Below are 18,804 nucleotides of genomic sequence, written 5' to 3'. Positions count from 1 at the left end.
TCCCAGAGTCCTGAGATCAAGCCCCTCATTGGGCTCCTTGCTCAGCGGGGAGCCTGCTTCTCCCTCTCCCACTCCCTGCTACTTCGCCTGCTTGTGCTCTCTCTCTGTCAAATAAATAAATAAAATTTATTAAAGTTCTCCAGGAGAATCTAATGTACAGCCAAACTGAAAGCCACTGGCCATTGATCTCGACCCACAGATAAATCTCGAATATACAAAATTGGGTGAAAAAAGAGAATTTCACAAACAGTATGACTCTGTTTATGTCAAATTTAAAATTTAGCAAAGTAAGTCTATATACTGTTTATGAATACATTCTATGTTGGAAAAATGCAAAATATGGATAAGAAGAACACACGTGAACTTTAGGGTAGAAATCATCTCTGAAAAGGGGAGAGAAATCGAGTTACAGAGGGCTTCTACTCTAAGTATTATATTTTCATTTCTTCAAAATAAAGAAAAAGATTCGCAGCAAATATGGAAAAATTTTAATGTCTTAAATCCGATAGAGTATTTGATTATTTGGTTATCTGTGATTTCTGGTATGTTTGAAATATAATAAAATTTTTAAAAAGGGGGAGAGAGGGATATTTCCTCCTCTGAGACAAGAGAAAGTTGAGGTAAGAACTGATGATACTGTAGATTGATTTTTTTGGTGAGAGGAGGAAAGTCGTTAAGGGAAGTCACACTCAATGGGTTTGATTTCCTCAGTGACTCATAAGTCAGGCTGTTTGTGCAGTTGACTTGGTTAAGAGCCAGACAAAAAAGAAATGGGAAAAGGAACTGAGTAAGAATAGACCTTGGCAAATGAATTTCAATGAAACGGTCCAGTAAATGGACTACAAGGCAGCACCGAGGGTCCCAATGAGGTTGAAGTAAATACATAGGAAAGAAGCCGGAAATTCAGAGCTACACTCTAGGATTTGGAGGATGAGCTTTACTTGTGCCATGGACTTGCTCTGCTGATTTCTTCTGCTTGGTGGGGTTGACTCTTTGCTTCTATGTGGTATAAGAGGAAAGAGCTTCAGTTTAGTTAAATTCATCTCAACAGACGTGATAGGCAGGATCCCATTATCAGGCAGGATGTAGCCAAAAATAACCTGTAATTAAATTCTGAGCTGATGGATTCTTAAAGAGAACTTTAAGTTCAAATAACTAGAAAAAGTGCTTCTTTAGTATCTAACTACTGCTCAGGCAACAAGGGATCTCTGTCAGAGATGGATGGTAATGGGGTCCCTTCCTTAAATATTCGTTAGAGTCTAAATATACAACACAGTTTATCAGCTGGGAGAAAGCTTGCTCAGTTGTTTAGACTACAAAAAGGGAAAGCATAAAGAGATGACAGCAATCTCATCTTAACAATCTGAGCTCTGGGTCAGGTATCATAAGATCATGGCAAAAAATAACCTAGGGGGCTCATCCGGTGAGGTTCTTTTTTTTTTTTTTTTTTAAGATTTTATTTATTTATTTAACAGACAGAGATCACAAGTAGACAGAGAGGCAGGCAGAGAGAGAGGAAGAAACAGGCTCCCTGCTGAGCAGAGAGCCCAATGCGGGGCTTGATCCCAGGACTCTGAGATCATGACCTAGGCCAAAGGCAGAGGCTTTAACCCACTGAGCCACCCAGGCGCCCCTAGGTGAGGTTAAGGCAAATTATTTACAAATATGTCATTAGTGACTACAGTGATATAACCTATAGTTATCCAAGCATCTCAGGTAAATCATTACCATTCTTATCTGACTATCCGTGTGGCCATGCTTGGTTATAATGAAAAGATCCTGGTAAAAAAAAAAGGGGTTGGCAAACTATAGCCTGGAGCTAAATCCAGCCTTTCATGAACTTTTATAAATCATGTTTTACTCGAATATGACCATATCCATTTATTTCTGTATCACCTTTAGCTGTTTTTGAATTATAATGGCAGAGTTAAATGGTTTCAACACAGTTTATACGGACTACAAAGCCGTATTTGCTGATCACTGCTGTAGTGGATGCCAGGTAACCTCTGACAAGGTTATATCACCATCTGGAATTTATGCTCATTATTAATTCTTACTATCAGGCAAGAGATTATTACTAGTAAGTTTGATCATAAAACCTTAGATATATGTCTAGTACTTTGCATCTTATAATGTACCTCTTTTGTATATCTTCTATGATCCTGATAACAATTCTGAGAGTTAGATACTGTTACCATTTTACAGATGAGAAAACAGATTGCTTAAGTGGTACAGTCTGTACTGAAACCCATGCCTTTTGACTGATGTCCAAGGATCTTTCTTCTTCCTACCAGATGCCTGCGTATAGCACCTATCCCCCTTGGCCAACAGTTCTCTTCTGGTAAGAAATGTTATAGAACTGACCAATCAAAGAAACATTTCAGAGGGCAGCATTTAGGCAGTGAACTGCAAGAGCGCTCTGAAACCCTTTTGGTGGCCAGACTCAATCCAATAAAACACCTTGCATTACAAGGTAGATTGAAATATCTCTGGCCACAATTCACAAACAGCCTGCTTTCTTTTCATAGATTAAAAAAAATCGAAATGGCAATTAGAGGATCACAACAGAACTGTTAAGTGCTCAACACTGGTGGTCATTAGGGAAGTGCAAATTAACACTACAGTGAGCTACCACATCACACTAAAATGGCTCCCATAAGACAGACAATACCTAACAAGTGTTGGCAAGGGCTTGAAAAAAACTGGAACCCTCATACATTGCTGGTGGGAATGTAAAATGATGCAGCTCCTTTGGAAAACAGATTTGCAATTCCCCAAAATGTTAAACACAGAGTTATTATATGACCTAGTAATTCCATCCTGGTATATATCCAAGAGAAGTGAATACATGTTCACATAAAAACCTGAACACTAACACTGTAAACATACTAAATGCCACTGAGTTGTTCACTTTAAAATGGATAATTTTTTTTAAAGCATTTTTTAAAAAGATTTTATTTATTTATTTGACAGACACAAGTAGGCAGAGAGGCAGGCAGAGAGAGAGGAGGAAGCAGGCTCCCTGCTGAGCAGAGAGCCCGATGCGGGGCTCGATCCCAGGACCCTGGGATCATGACCTGAGCCGAAGGCAGAGGCTTTAACCCACTGAGCCACCCAGGCGCCCCTAAAATGGATAATTTTATTAAAAAAAATTAAAAAAGGGAAAATCTGTAAGCTAATATTCATAGCAATGTTAGTCACAATAGCTAAAAAGCAGAAACAACCCAAATGTCCAACTGGTGAATGGATAAATAAACAGAATATTATTTGGTAATAAAAAGGAATAAAGCGGGGTGCCTGGGTGGCTCAGTTGGCTAAGTATCCAACTCTTGATTCCAGCTCAGGTCACAATCTCAGGGTCGTGAGACTGAGCCCTGCACTGGGCTCTGTGCTCAGCGTGGAGTCTGCTTGTCACTCTCCCTCTGCTCCTCCTCTCTAAGCAGGTGCGCGCTCTCTCTCTACCTCTAAAATAAACAAGTTTTAAAAATCTTAGGGAAAGAAAAAGGAATCAAGTGCTGATACATGCTGTAACACAGAAGAACCCTGAAAACATGCTAAGTGAAAGAAGCCAGACACAGAAGGTCACATACTGTATGATTCTGTTTATATACAATGTGTAGAAAAGTCAAATCTACAGAGATAGAAAGCGGGCTGGTGGTTGCCAGGGAAGTATGGGGAGTACCTTCAAGTGGGCATGAGGTTTTTTAGGGTGATGGAAATGTACAAGTAGTGGTGATAGTTACACAACTCTGTAGATACACTAAAAGTCACTGATCTGTACATTCAAAATGGGTTACTTTTATGGTATATAAATTATACCTCAATAAAGCTATTAAAAGCAAAAAGAATGAAAAGGGCTTCTTAGCCAGCCAAATATCCAGAATCAGGCCTACAACTGTGTACTTTAAAGGTAGTTAATGATACTGTACGCAATTTTTCATGAACAAAGATAAAACAGAGGGAATTTAAAATTAATTGGAAAGAAATATAAATTGGATTATATGTCACTGCTAATTGGGAGTTCTAAATGGTACTGGTTATAACCAGTCTGTCTTTGCGTTTTCATGACCCTCAATTGATGGGGACTGAAAATTCTAGCAGTCTGGGAGAAGCTAACGTGAATCGACAGGGAGCACTGGGCATTTAAAGGACCCTGAAAAGTGTAGCATCAGGAAAGTCATAGTCCAAGTCTACATTCTTCAGCCCACAGTCATGTCATCACCATATGCTGCACACCCGAGTATTTACGGCCAGAATCACACACGGAGCCAGTCTTATCTCAGGCAACTGTGCTGTCTGCAGCAACTTAAGATAAAACTGTGTCAACCATAGGAGTGTGTGGTTTGAACGTCTGAACGTAGGTTTTCACGTACTGGATATAATCACCCTGGGTCAAAGAAACTTTGTATCATTTATCTGTTAATGTGGTATTTGTTTATTTTATGGTATAGAAAAGACAGGAATCAACTTCTTTGTATCTGATCCTAGGCAGATGGTGAGGCTAAAAGCTTAAGTGTTTAAAGCGGTAATGCTTAATACTTACGTTACTTTCCTAGCTGATTGAAGGACAATGATCTCAGAGTTTGTAGAAGTAGCAGACACTTTTTGGGCCACTTGAAGTTGGAATGAGACACCTGGCCTGTTATTTCAGTCTCATTCTGCTCCCGCTAAGTAAGGTCACTGGGTAGAGTCATTTTTGGTACAGTGATTTGTTAGATAAGGCAATTATGATTCAAATAAAGGACTTGTCACTGTGGGTTCCACTTCTGTATGTCTGCTGAACAGGCCTCTCCGGCTGTGCGCTTATATACTGGGAAGAATTTGCTAGGCTCTCGGAGTTGCCCTTAATGACATCTTTCTCTCTGAAGAGAACCGTTTTATCTTTAGCAGTATCCCTTGCGGGGAAGTCTGACACAGAGAACTATTTAAGATACTTGTATTTCTCCATCCTGAGGCAGGAAAAGCACTCTGATGCGATTGCAGGGGCTGGAGGGAGCAGATGCAATAGCAAACTGTGGGCTAGGAAGACCATGAGAACAAATTTCTTTCCTGACTTTTGTGCTTTATCCAACAACTCTTACTTAGACTTTAAATTCCTTGAGATTAGGGACATTATCTTTTTTGTTTCTGTATCCCTAGGACAATGCCTACATTAAGTGCTGAATAAACAAATGAACGCCCCTACAGGCGCAGACAGATGAATTACGTGCTGTCTCCTCTGGCATTGTGTGTCCGCTCTAGCCTTGCTAGTACTGAGAGAGGGACACTGATGCCACAGAGTTCTTAGAAGTTTTGAAACTACTGGGAGAAAAACCGGGATTACAATTTGAATGGAGAATGGTGGAAGTAGCTCAAAGAGAGGTTAATGTTGGTTCCAGATAAATAGTTGGAAAATCATAGTACCAGGAATATTAAAATCTTCATAACACAATTGTAAGAAAATTGAAAGAGTAACTGCTCTCAGTCATTCTTTTTAGACACTGTGAATATCTGCAGCTAATTGCTAGAGCATGACTGTCTTCAGGAGATGGTAGGTCATATATGGAGTACACATATGTATGTGTATATGCTTCTTACCTAAATGATTATACATGCACATTTCCTAAAAAGCCTAGCAATCTGCTAAACTGGGAGATGACAAATGTAGTTCTCTTTCCAAAGACCTAGAGAGGAACAGTCTACAAATTTTAGGAGGTGGATCAACTCTACAACAAAAAGCAGGGACTACATTGAAATGAGTAGCTTCATCCACAGTGTTAAGGAAAGCCTGCTGGAGATTGAAAGAAAAAAGGCTTCAACTTCTCTAATTACCTTAAAAATGTGTGCTTTGAGGATGTGATGTCCCAGTTCAATAGTCTGCTGTCGGTTTAGTTTTCCCTCTTGGCGGGAAAACCAGAAAGCAAGTAATGTGTGACCACTCCTGCAAAGAAAAAGAGACTCATTTTAGAATTTTAATGGCCCCGTTCTGCATTGGGTGGGGGACTGTTCAGGTCCATCCATACGTCCAGCGAAACTCTGTCTCATTCAACTAGTTTCTAAGAGAAGGGCACCTGCTGCTGGGCAAATAATGGGTACTGAAAGGTCTCTAACTTTTACCAGTCCTTTACCCAGATCACATGTGTGAATATCACAAAATGTCATTTCTAGTTGGCTTACACCATCCCACACACAGATGGCATCAACAGATTCATTTTTATTTTCTGTCTCTGTGAACTCTCCACTTATTTTACCCATATTTTAAATGTCAGTGCTCCTCAGGATCTCCATTTTGGTCCTCGTCTGTCCTCTCTCCAGTAGCTCATCCATCCTGACTGAGAACCTTCACCACCACCTGAATCTTCTTCTTCTTCTTCTTTTTTTTTTTTAATTTTTTAAAATTTATTTATTTGTTAGAGAGAGAGTGAGTGAGCACAGGCAGAGAGTGGTAGGCAGAGGCAGACGGAGAAGCAGGCTCCCCGCCGAGCAAGGAGCCCGATGTGGGACTCGATCCCAGGATGCTGGGATCATGACCTGAGCCGAAGGCAGCCGCCCAACCAACTGAGCCACCCAGGCGTCCCCTGAATCTTCTTCTTGATCTAGACTTCCGAGACTTCCACCAATATACATCCAACAGTTTGTTGGATTTCTCCGCCTGGAGGTCCTGCAGTACCTCAAGCTCAACATGTCCCCAGATGGATTAACTACCTCTTCCCCAAGGGAAGTCTTCTTTGATCCCCTCTACCTTCCCTGCAGCCGAGAAACAGGGAGTATTTTCTTTTTGGTACAAGCATTACAGATTGTGTATCTCTCTCGTATGGTATACAGCATGCTATTTCGTGCCTCTCCTCTGCGCGACTGCAGGTTTCCAGATGGCATCCACTCCATCTCCTTGATAATGGATTCTTAATCTCTTAAGAGAAAACTCTCTTTTCTGCCTCCCCATGTTGTCTTATTAGCCCATGGTACTCAGAACTGCCATGGCTCTCGTAATCATGTGGTCACCTGGTCTGAAGACAAAGCTAACAGAAGGGCTAAGCTAAGAGGACTGCAGAAAAATAGAGCTTAGGCCCTGACTATATGGCATCAGAAGCTCCCCAAAGTTTGGACTTGTTATATGAAATAACCCATTTATACTTTATACATTACTGTATACTTTATACATTTATAAAATACATTTATACTCCATTTGAGTTAGGAGTATTTTAGTTCTTCTAGCTCAAAGCATCTTAATGGTATGTATTCTTCCTTTAAAGAAGATTTTATTTATTTGAAGGGGGTGGGGGGAGGTGCAGAGGGAGAGGAAGAGAGAAAACCAAACAGACTTCATGCTCAGTGTGGAGCCTGACGCAGGGCTCAATCTCATGACCTTGAGATCAGACTTGAGCCAAAACCAAGAGTCTGATGCCCAACCAACTATGCACCCAGGTGCCCCTGATATATTCCTTTAAGTGTGAATGTATGTATGTATGTATACAAGATGTATGTGTATTTCTATTTACATTAGGACAGAAATTCTGAGTTATTTATATTTCCTGGAGTGCCTAACACAGTGTACTGCATATAAACATTCTCAGTAACATTTTTTGGAAGCAAGAGAAAATGAGGTATTAAAGAAAGGATGCTGGATCACTTTTGGGATGTGCTCTCTTGCCACATTTGCTCTAGGTTGTAGGAACTGCAGACACTTAGAACTGTCTCTCTACTGCCCGCCAGATTAGTGGTCAGTAGAGTTCTTTATGCCACTGGTAACAAAACTCTTCTACTCCTTTCACTTGGAGTGCCATAGAAGAGGGAAATGAAACCACTGTCTCAGTTTCAAGTCTAATGAATTAATCAAAAAGAAGGTAAAAAAATAGCAAGTAAATTTCGTTGATGATATTTCCCCGAAAAGATGCCCAAATATCTACTGGATGATTTTCTCTCATATCGAACACTGGCTACTCTGCCAGGTTTAACCACTAGTGTGTCACTAGTGTGACAAACCTCACATTTGTCTGAAAAACAAATACATTTTTAATTTATTCTTTGATTTTTTTTTTTCAAGCTTCAGTAAAGAATCTGAAAACTAGGCGATGGGACAACTTACCCAGGAATCATTATAAAGAAATTTCTCTCCAAAAAGACTTTAAAAAGAAATTCTAGCAAGGTTCTAATATTGAGCTTCAAGAATTTCTGAATTCTAGTGGATAACGTGCCAACTTATTTCACTCGATAAGATTAACCATAATGGGAAGGAAGTTATTTAATTGAAAGACTATCTCAGAGAAGAGTAGCCTGCATGGAATCATCAGTATCATCTGAGGGTATGAGCCCAGATTGTTCCACATTCACAAAATCTGGAAATTGTTATTGAACTTTTTTTTTTTTTTAAGATTTTACTTATTTATTTGATGGAGAGAGAGATCACAAGTAGGCAGAGAGGCGGACTGAGAGAGAGGGGGAAGCAGGTTCCTCACCAAGCAGAGAGCCCGACGTGGGGCTCGATCCCAAGAGACCAAGACCTGAGCCGAAGGCAGAGGCTTGACCCACTGAGCCACCCAGGCACCCCTGAACTTTCATTTATCTTTTGAAAGCCCAATTTAGTTGGTAGGTTATTTCAACAGAGCATATTAGAAGGTGACATGCAACATTTAGGAAAGGCCCTATCTCAAGTTCTCAAAGTCCTACCCAGTTATTAACACTGAAATTACTGTAGCCTCCCTGCTGTAAGAATTACTGCTTTAAGTGACTCATCCATTGACTCAGCTACATAGTACCAGAACCCCTGAATACAGGCCTCTGACCCACTACCTACCCATGCTTCAGGCCATTCCCAACAGGGTTAAGATAAAAAAAAAAAAGGTCTGACAAGGAAATGAATTAGACACAGAACTGACATCACCCTAGTGCTTTGGGTTTACTACCATAAGTAAGAAATCCCAGTACGAAGTGTGCATTTCTTTAGTATGCACTTCAGCTAGCCAGAGAGGACAGTGCTTGCTTTTGCTGTCATTGATCTCGCACTAAGGAGAACAGCAAGCAATACGAATCAAGGAAAAGATGAAGGTGACAACTATAGTTCATTTCCTTTTGGACACAAGCATCTCACATTATTCATGAAAGAATGGTTCTGATCAGTTCACTGGACTCAGAGTTTATGGTGTTCAGGACACAAAGGAAAACAGCAATTTAAATTATATGCTGACATTTCCATCTGTCCCCTACTGTTCTGATAAGATATGGAGCCACTGGCTAACCTACCATCTGAATGTGTTACACTACACTTGTCTGTGTTTATTTCTATTTTCTAATTATTTGCTCACTTCCAACCTCACTTCTTTTGACTCTTAGCCTCGCCATTCTCTGAGATTACCAGCAGCCTCTTAATTGGTTGTCTTTGAGCCTTTGAGCTTTATCTTTTTCTTTTCTCCCTCCAGCACTAGGTCCTATTGACTACCTCCCCTGAACTCTCTTCTCTCCGTATCTGTGACATTGCCCTGATGCTTTTTCTCCCATTTCCTTCAGTGATGTAACTTCTCTGCTTTATTTCCCATTTCCTCTTATTTCATAGGTCTCCTGGCTTCAGCTCTCACTGTAGCGACATCTCTAGCACAGACATATTGTTTTGGTTCTCTAATTGCCTGCTGGATCTCTCGTCCTTCAAATGACCTGTCATATGACACTATCTGAAGTTGAAGCTTTCCCTCAAAACCAAATGCATTTATGGGGCGCCTGGATGGCTCAGTTGTTAAGCTTCTGCCTTCGGCTCAGGTCATGATCCCAGGGTCCTGGGATAGAGCCCCACATCAGGATCCCTGCTTGGCGGGAAGCCTGCTTCTCCCTCTCCCTCTGTTGCTCCCCTGTGTGTGTTCCCTCTCTCGCTGTCTCTGTCAAATAAAAAACAAAAAAACAAAAACCGAATCCGTTTAGGATTTCTTTATTTTTTAATATATTGCCAGTCACTCAGGCATAAAATCTAGCACTTGTTTTTCTCCTCCCTTTATATACTTTCTCTTTTGGATAACTGCAAGAGCCTCGTTCTTTCCACTGCCTGCTCCCTGGCCCATGCCAATAATCTACAGTGTAGAAACCTGATAAAAAGTCTGCTCAAAATTCTTCAATGGCTTTATACTTCCTCCCATATATAATCTAAGCTCTGTAGCATGGTATTCAAAGGCTCTCTGTAATTTGTCCCCTGTCTATTTGTCTCTCTTTACCCTTTTACTTGGTGCTTGTATTTTCAGATGAAGTAAATTATTCTAGGTTTCAAACACACTTTTCCTCTGCCTGTAATTCTCTTCCCCATTTAGTTCACAAGGCAAACTCTTCCTCATTCCTGAACTCTCAGTTCACACCATCTCCTCCGTGAAGTCCTCCCTGGTCCCACCAGACAGACTCAGGGGCTCTTTCCCTCGGATTCTTGTAGTAGGTACACACCCCTATCACACCTACCACAGCACACTACCTGTCTGCATGTCGGCCTTCCCATAAGACTGTATGGAGGCTGGAAGCCATGTTTTTTCACATATGTACTCCCAGGCAACTGGAACACGTATTTATAGAATGACTGAATTAAAAATACTATAAAGTTGCACACGACCTTATCATTTAAAAAATACTTTAACATTTTTTTAGATTCTCACAAACACCTATATTATAGACATAGGACTAAATATTACTCCTAATATTATCATGGAAGACAGAGACTTGGCAAGACTGAAGGACAGCCCCCAACTCACGTGGCTGGGATCAAAGAGAGATGGGATGAGAACCCAGGGTTTTCTGAAACTTAGTTCTGTTAACACGCTGACAAGATTAGCGACTTGGTTTTCATTTCTGCGAAAAATGGGCATTTTTGTGTGAAAAGTCAACCAATATTAAGAGCAATGTATTCGTTTGTATGGTATAAACCCTGAATTCTTAACATAATTAAAATCAGCAATTAATTTTGACATTTTTTGATTGGCATTTTGGGAGAGACTAGTTAAAAAACAGAGGGAGCCCTCATCAGTGTGACATGATTTTAGGCATGACTGAACACAACTATGTCTTCCTTCTATAATTAAAGAGGATGGTAATCAAAGTCAACTTTGGTGTGGGTTCATAGTGATAATAAAGACCAAATGGGGGTGGAGGGCAGCGGCGAAGGCAGAATTATTTCCACATAGCTTATACAAAATGAGATCACCTTGTGATTCAAAGCCACATAGCAAATTTCCCTGTTTGCATTCACAGTGCTGCCTCTTCATCTCTGAAGCAAAATCAAAATAGACCTATGTTCAAATCCTGCTTCTGTCACTTAGAAGCTCTGTAACCTTGGAAAAACTACTTAACCCCTCTGTAAGACAGGAATAGTGATAACCACCTCTTAGGATTGTGGTGAGAATTAAGTGAGCTATATTAAGTGAGATGTATATTCTCTGTAAGAACTAGGATACTGCTATACTTAAGGAATGAATATTAACCACGTGACTTTATACATATTGGCAGATAACTGTGTGCACAAACAGACTTTAACTTTTAAATGCGATACCTCATCCTTAAGCCCAATCTTTATCCCTTCCCACCTTGACCCCACTACCTTCAGGACCAAAAGAGAAATCCACATATCAGGGAACAGTTATTGGGTATGGGTGCCATTCCCTGTTAGTCAATGCAGGAAAACTTGGTAGCATAATTTCAGGCAGAGAGGGGAGACGAAGACAGAGCTAACTGGTCCCTAAGAAATAACATAACATTTAAGCTAACAGGAGGAATATAAATTTCTCAAGGAGACCAGAGGTGTTTTCAAGAGGATACTGAACTTTATATTCGAGATGGATTTGCTTTTGAGGTATTTTAGGGGAGAACCAATCACAGGTCAGAGTTGCAGATTCCCCCCCTGGCCCTGTCCCCTCTCCCTTCTCCTAGATGTGTAAGTTCTGACGAAAGGTAGAGAAGGTAGTGTTCAGAAGAGCAGAGGGTCAATCCTATCTCCATTCCTTTTTGCAGGCATCAACAGCCCCTTGAGATGGATTATTGGAGACAAGTGATGCTCACCCTTGGACACTGACAGATTACAAGGCAGTGAAGAGCCGCTCTTAAGATATTATCAGATATTATCATTGATAAGATGTTATCAAGAGATAACATCTCTTACATGATAACCCTGTTTATCTCTTACATGATAACCCTGTTTCCCTATACCTCAAGACTTCAGAGCTAGGGAGACTTTAAGAGAAAAAAACCCTTTATAAGCAAGAATCACCCTCCTTTCCCTCCACCTGTTTAACAGTTTGGAAACTGAAGAATAGTTGTTTTATGCAAAATATACAATGGCATAAAATATATATTGTTTTTATAATAGATTTTTGCTTAACACCCCAGGGAGACAGCTAGACTTAAAGTTTCTATTTATAGTAGGGAAACATGCTAACAAATGTTTAACTTAAATATTTCTGACATGGATGTTTTCTCCTTTGTTCTAGTCACAGTCACTGATGTGTAGTCACAAAGATTTCATTAGCTGTTATGTTGAAAGTCGATATACAACACGTTAGTGTTTCAGAGAAACTCCACTTAGGTGTTTTGATATTCTTCTGTGCAGGGCTCAGACATGATAAAGTGGAATAGTTACAGCCCGCTGCTAAGGTGTTGCTTACAAGCTAGCTGAACTATCTTATAATTTGGGCAGAAGCAATGTGCGAGGCTGCTGTGGAATGACTTTCTAGCATAGAGGTAGATGTGGGGAATTATTTATAAAGGGAGACCTAGTGAGATCAGAATTACCTGGCAGAGAGGGACAGCTGTCTACAAAAGATCTGCGCTCCCTTCCATAGCCAACACTTGTTGCTAGGAGGTGGCGACTTCACCAGGAACCTCGCATTCACTTATTCAAGTGGGGTTGAGGATGGAGTTCTGGCTAATGGGATATAGGCAGAAATTATATTCATCACTTCAAACCTGGCCCAGAAAAGTTTTCTCCTTTGACTTCCATGACCTTACTTTCTCTTGTGTCTTCTAATATTTCCCTTGCCAATTATTAGTTAGTCCATCATTTCCCCTAGTGTTTAAATATAACTATTCTGTTCACACACTTCTAAACTTCCTGCTCTATACTCTTAACTTGGGTTACCTTGTTTAGTCCTACAACTTCTGCTGTCAGGTACTTGCTGATGACTTCCAAATCCATAACCCTGTGCTTTGACCCTTCTCTTTCCCTATTTTCCAAAGTCACATTCTAAATATACTTGTGCACCTTCCTTGGAGGTAATTCATTAACAACATGTCCAAAACAGGACTCACCTTCTCCCACTAAACCTATTACTCATCCTCCCGCCCTTGCTCATGCTAGGAGCCCTCCTCCCTCAGAATGTTCTATATTGATCAGTAGTTTCACTTCCTGCCACCATTCAAGATAAGTTTCACAGTAATTTTTAAGCCCTCCACCCTCAATGGCTGTACACACACAAAAAAGACCCAGTGCTTTTGAGTATCTCCAAAATGTCTAAGGTATACCTTGCTCTCCATTCTCACATTGTAGGTCTTGGCATTTCTTACCTACACTATTGCTACAAACCTCATAACTAGTATTCCTACCTGCACTCTCTCCTCTTCTTCAACCCATCTTCCATACACCATTCATTAGAACTATTTTTTACATCATCAGAGTTATTTAATCATTGTCTCCTTGTCCTTAAAAGGTTATAGAGACTCCCTGTTACTTACAGAATAAATTGCGAAGTCCTAAACATGGCAGTCAAGGCTTTCTTCCTAGTGACACTTCCATTCATTCTTTCTGATCGCGTGTCTTATTCTCTAATCACATCTTTTCACAATTCGGCAAAGGCATTTCCTACCTTCACACCTGCTTTTGCTCCTGCCGTGACCTTGTCTTGCCTGCCAATAGCGCTCTCCCACTCCAGAGCTGCTTCTTGGAATCAACTCATCCTTCAAGACATTCCAGTGGGAATGTCACCTCTTCTGCAAAGCATTTCCTCTTTGTCTAGGTTCCTAGGGTATTCTGTACTATGGCACTATTGTTGGTTGCTTGGGGTCTGATTCCCCTTTAGAAGGTAATGGCTTTAGTGTCAGGAGGTGTCTCATTCGTCTAAAGTTTCTCCAGTGGATAGCACAGTCCTTGGTGTAGAGTAGAAGTTCACTAAATGTTTCATGAATGAATCCATGCTAAGCAGATGGGGTCAAGAAAAAGAAACACGAGGACTTGCAGGTCTGCTTTCTAACTCACTAACCCACTTTGGCCTTGAATTTGCAGGCATCTCTGTTGCCACTGTTTCACTGTGAAGGAGTATAACTATAACTCAAATATTGACAAGAGACTGACATTCCTGATCCTTTTCACCTCTCATCTTAAAAACTCTGCCTGCAGCCACACTTTGGTGGTTGCTGCCTTACAGTCTGCTTGTTGCTATCAAATCTCAGCAAATGACACCCACACATCTTTGCAAAAATTTCTTCCATCTTTAGCTTATCAGTCGGTAACTGCTTTGGAATGTTCTCGTCATGGTTTTCTCATGGCACCTGGATACCAAATACATTGCTAGTCAGCTTGTCCTACTGTTTCAGAGTCAACGTGGAAGTGAAATGAAAGAGCCTGATGAAGTGAACCCCAAGTTGCAGACTGTAAAAGTAGAGTGTGCCCAAGATCTGCCTTTGTAGAAGTGGAACTTTGTAGAAGTTCCATCTTTTTAAATATGGAATCTGGATAGAGATTTCCTGCTTTCTCCCACTTCACCCCACAGTTTCCTACAGCCCTTCTGTTCCGTTAAGGCATCACTGGCCTGAGGAAAATGGACACTTGTCCTCTGACAATGAAATCTTTGGGCAGTTGGCAGGGATCTGTGAAGCAGAAGAGCTATGGCTCCACTGACTTGTCACAATTTAGAACAATAATAGCAGGCACTGAAGATTTATCACGTCACTCTTCCTCCCCCATGCTGCTTGCTCATTGTTTATACCTCTAGCATAGCACTCTGCCTTGATTTATAGCAAGTTGTAAATGTGTCTGTTAAAACCACTAACCTGTAAGTCCTAGTAGACAGATCTATCTAACTTATATTTGTATCCTCGTCAGTGCTTAACACAGTCTTAAAAATATTACTTAATAACTGTTCATTGGACCCTTGCGGAAATGCGTGTCTTCGCTCATTCCTGACACATGGTGACAGAGTGAACAAAAGACACTGCTGAACTGTCAGAACAGTTTCACAAATATTTTTAGTTGCAAGCTTAGAATTAGTAGCACTTATCATTCCTTTGTCTACTTAATTCATTATTTTAAAAAGTATTTACTGAGTGCTGTGTGCCAGGTACCGTATCAATCACTAGGAAGCCCAAGGTGAGCATGACAGAAAGGGTTCCTGTCCTCATGAGCACACTCATATTCTATAGGGGAAAATGGATCATAGAAACAAGTATTCACATACAACAAATTAATAGTAGATTGTGACAACTGTTAGGAAGGAAGTATATAGGTTGCTATGATAAAGAGAACAAGGAAGGACTTCTTTATATAAGGTGACAAGTGGAAGTCTCTCTGAGGAGATGGCATTTTTAAGCTGAGATCTGAGGAGGAGTGAGAGATCTTGCCATGTGATGAGCCAGGGAAAGTGAGCTCCAGATGGCGGGAATTGTTAAGTGCGAAGGCCCAGAGGTGGGAGAGAGCTTAGCAAGTTCTGGGAATTAGCAGGCGATCAGTTATGACCAGAATATCAGGGAGAATAAGAGGGAGAATGAAGGAGCTCAATTTAAAAAGGTGGGCGGAAGATACCTTTGTTACAGAGGGCTTTGAAGTAGATATTAAGGGATTTTCATGAGGAAGTTACATGGTTGGATTTATGCTTTCAAAAAAAAAAATGATTGTGGCTGCTGGTGGAAAATGGATAGAGGGGAGGCTCTCCCTAGTTAGGTGGTTAAAGCAGTTCACGTGAGAACCGAGGGTGTGGTCTGCAGAGGTGGAAACAAGTCAGGGAACACTTATGATAAAATTGGAACGGCCAAACCAACTGGATATGCTCATGGCTGCGTGAATACATGCCTCACAGCTGTGGGTTCTTACGGTTGAGAGGACAGGCTATTAGTGCTGATTCTACCAAATGTGGAGATCTAGCTGCTTTTGAAAGTCTCTAGAGACAGTTGAGTAAGTTGCTGCAGTCACAAAAAAGAAAATGCGCTGTCATGTCCCCCTAAGCTGGTGAAAACTACTTCTGATTGCTGGGCCATTAATCTTGGTTTGACAACCTAGGAAAGCCTGTGGAATTCCCATCTTTTCATTCAGCCAGTGTTGCTTCAGTACTCATTAATAGGACAAATTAGCCTCAACTTCCTATGCTACTTTTGGTACCAAAACTTTTCCTTAACTGCCTGCTCTACTTCTTCCTATTTTTGATTTTTTAGTTAAGTTGTTTTAATCAGCATTTGCTATTCAGGGCATAACCACTTAAAAAATACATATACATACATATATAATTTTAAACATATAAAGCAGTATTACTTTCTTTTAGCAAAATCAAATATAGGACAATACAAGCCCTTTTTGTGTTTTCTTCAGTTGACTCTTCTGCATGTCTTCCAAACCATAAAAGAATGCTCTCTCTCCATCTTATAATAACTATTTCTCTGTATATTTATTAACTTAGGAAACTTCACATGAGTTTTTATGACAGTAAGAATGATTACTAGCTTTCCCCAAACTTAATTTTGGATTTGGAAAAGGGGAAAAAAAAAAAGAATTATTGTTGCCCATCTTTGAGGGTATAAGAGCTTTAAAGATGGGAATGGTTTGTCTATTCGACTAATAGATGTGGGTCCCATGATTTATACTGAGAGAAAACAAATTTTTAAAGTTGAAGGACATTCATGCAATTGGCAAACTGGACACAGTCCAAGATATACATTAGATTTTATTTAATATCTCCCTTGCATTAAATCACAAAACCATGACCTTAGGTGACGAGAGTAATACTTCAGATATGAGTCTCACATTTATCCTTGATGCCAACAGGGAGTTAGAAACTGGATTAGATAATAAGGGAAAATTTATTGGCAAATTAGATAAACCTCTAATAATATTACACATCAATGAAATCTCTCCTTGGAAGTACACACTCAAATTGTGACATCAGAAGACTAAGCTCCCCCCAGTGATAGAAAGGAATTCGAAGCGTAGCAAGATGTAGACCTGGCAGAGAGATTAGAGAGTTAATATTTCCAGGCAGGTAAGATCATCTACTAATGCTAGTAAAGGATATACACAGCCTTTTTCCTTGCTGTAACTCTTCCAGACCTCCTAAGGGCTGATGTGGTTCCAGACCCTTTTTTCCTTCCCATGATCCGTCACTTTGCTGAATTCTTTCCTACTGCTTTTAGAAAGCAGAACCTATTCCCAATGTAAGAGTTCATTGTAGGAGCCTGCAATGGCTATCAGCAGTAACCCAGAGTTCATGCTTCAGCAAGGGCAAGGTTAAATGTCATCCTGCCCGGAGGCTCATGTCTGGATTTAGAACAGTCAGGATCACCTTGGCCCTGTGGTTACTCCAGACCCATGTATTCTTTAAGAAGGCAGGCTGGGCAGGTCCTCTGCCCAGAGTTCGTTTTCCCTTTTAGGGGGAATGCCTTCTTTTCGCCTTAGGCAAACTGCTTCTCCTCCGATGGTCTGCTTTGTGGCATGGATTCTGGAGCATCAGGTGTTCAATGTGTAACTCATGGATGGGCTAACATTGACCAAAATAGTTAGGAAAAATCTCAACAGACCACGTATTATAAAATATCAATTCCAGTCACAGAGAGTCAAGTAAGTACTCAACTATCCTCACAGGATTTGTGCAGCCCTTTCCCTCCTTCGCCTGCCATAAAGTTTGCTTCTCTTAGTTTGAGGAAACCAGGTCAACCCAGATGAGGCTCCCAAATCATTACTTCATTAGGTCATAGTGATTCAGTTACTCAAAAAAAGTTCACCAACCTCATGTGTTTTATTCAAACAGTTAAAAATAAGATAACTGAGTCCTCTGATCTTTTTATAAAGATCTTACATGTATCTTCCTATATATATGTATATAAACAAACACTGATCTGTGAGCTGTTCCTATGGAAGGGGAGGCTAGATACTGTGAAGACAAAGATAGTGAAGAACGGAAACAAAAAAAGGGTGAGGGTTCATGCAGAAATATTAAGCCTAATGCATGCTCTGCAGAAATATTAAGCAGCAAGGGCCAGCAGCCCCCAACTGTTTACTCTCCCAGCCTCCAATTTCAACGATCAAAGTTACCAAAAGTTAGATAACAAAGACTGATGACTTTTCTCAAACACCTTACTGGAAATGCACAAGTTGCTTCAAATGGGTTTGCTGTCTTCCTCTTATTAGCATAATAGCAGAGATTAGTTTATAAGATTAGTGAGTTAATCTGATAGCTCAGTGCCCGGGGGAATAAAATATAAGATGGATTAATCTCAGAGTATGACAGGATATAACAGTGATGAGTAGTGGGAAACAGAGAGCAGAATAAGATGGTGAAGTCTAAGGTTTGTCAGGGCTTCAAGAGGCATATTTTTATCCAGAATGTAAATCCAAAGTTTTAGAAGTTCTGATGTGACAAAAAAAAATTTTCAGTGATGCTCTGCTTACAGTTTGACACACACACACACACACACACACCCATCCTGTTACCAAGCTAAGAAAAGACATCCATAACTCATCTCTTTCTGTGACAGTTATATGTTTATGCAACATTAGGTCATTCTCTCCGGGATGTCGGAGCTGACATCCTGGGACAACAGGCCATCTGATATTTAAAATAAGGAAAACTCTATCTCAGCTGTAGTACTGACCTCTGGCTCTGCTATTTCCTC

The 18,804-nt window shown here is 40.4% G+C and overlaps 1 protein-coding gene across 1 annotated transcript in view; it reads right to left on the bottom strand.

Annotated features, from left to right (window-relative positions):
* TANC2 (tetratricopeptide repeat, ankyrin repeat and coiled-coil containing 2) overlaps nucleotides 1-18,804 on the bottom strand; it is a 372,574-nt gene that overhangs the window by 41,792 nt on the left and 311,978 nt on the right. The window contains exon 15 of the mRNA XM_080825462.1: nucleotides 5,812-5,920. Within this exon, the coding sequence (XP_080681588.1) occupies nucleotides 5,812-5,920 (109 nt within the window). The remainder of the gene's footprint in view (nucleotides 1-5,811; nucleotides 5,921-18,804) is intronic.

This window comes from Martes martes, assembly GCF_963455335.1.
Source record: "Martes martes genome assembly, chromosome: 16".
NCBI classification, from domain to species: domain Eukaryota; kingdom Metazoa; phylum Chordata; class Mammalia; order Carnivora; family Mustelidae; genus Martes; species Martes martes.
The sequence above is the reverse complement of the archived record's forward strand: the minus strand, read 5'-3'. Positions and strand labels throughout refer to the sequence as shown.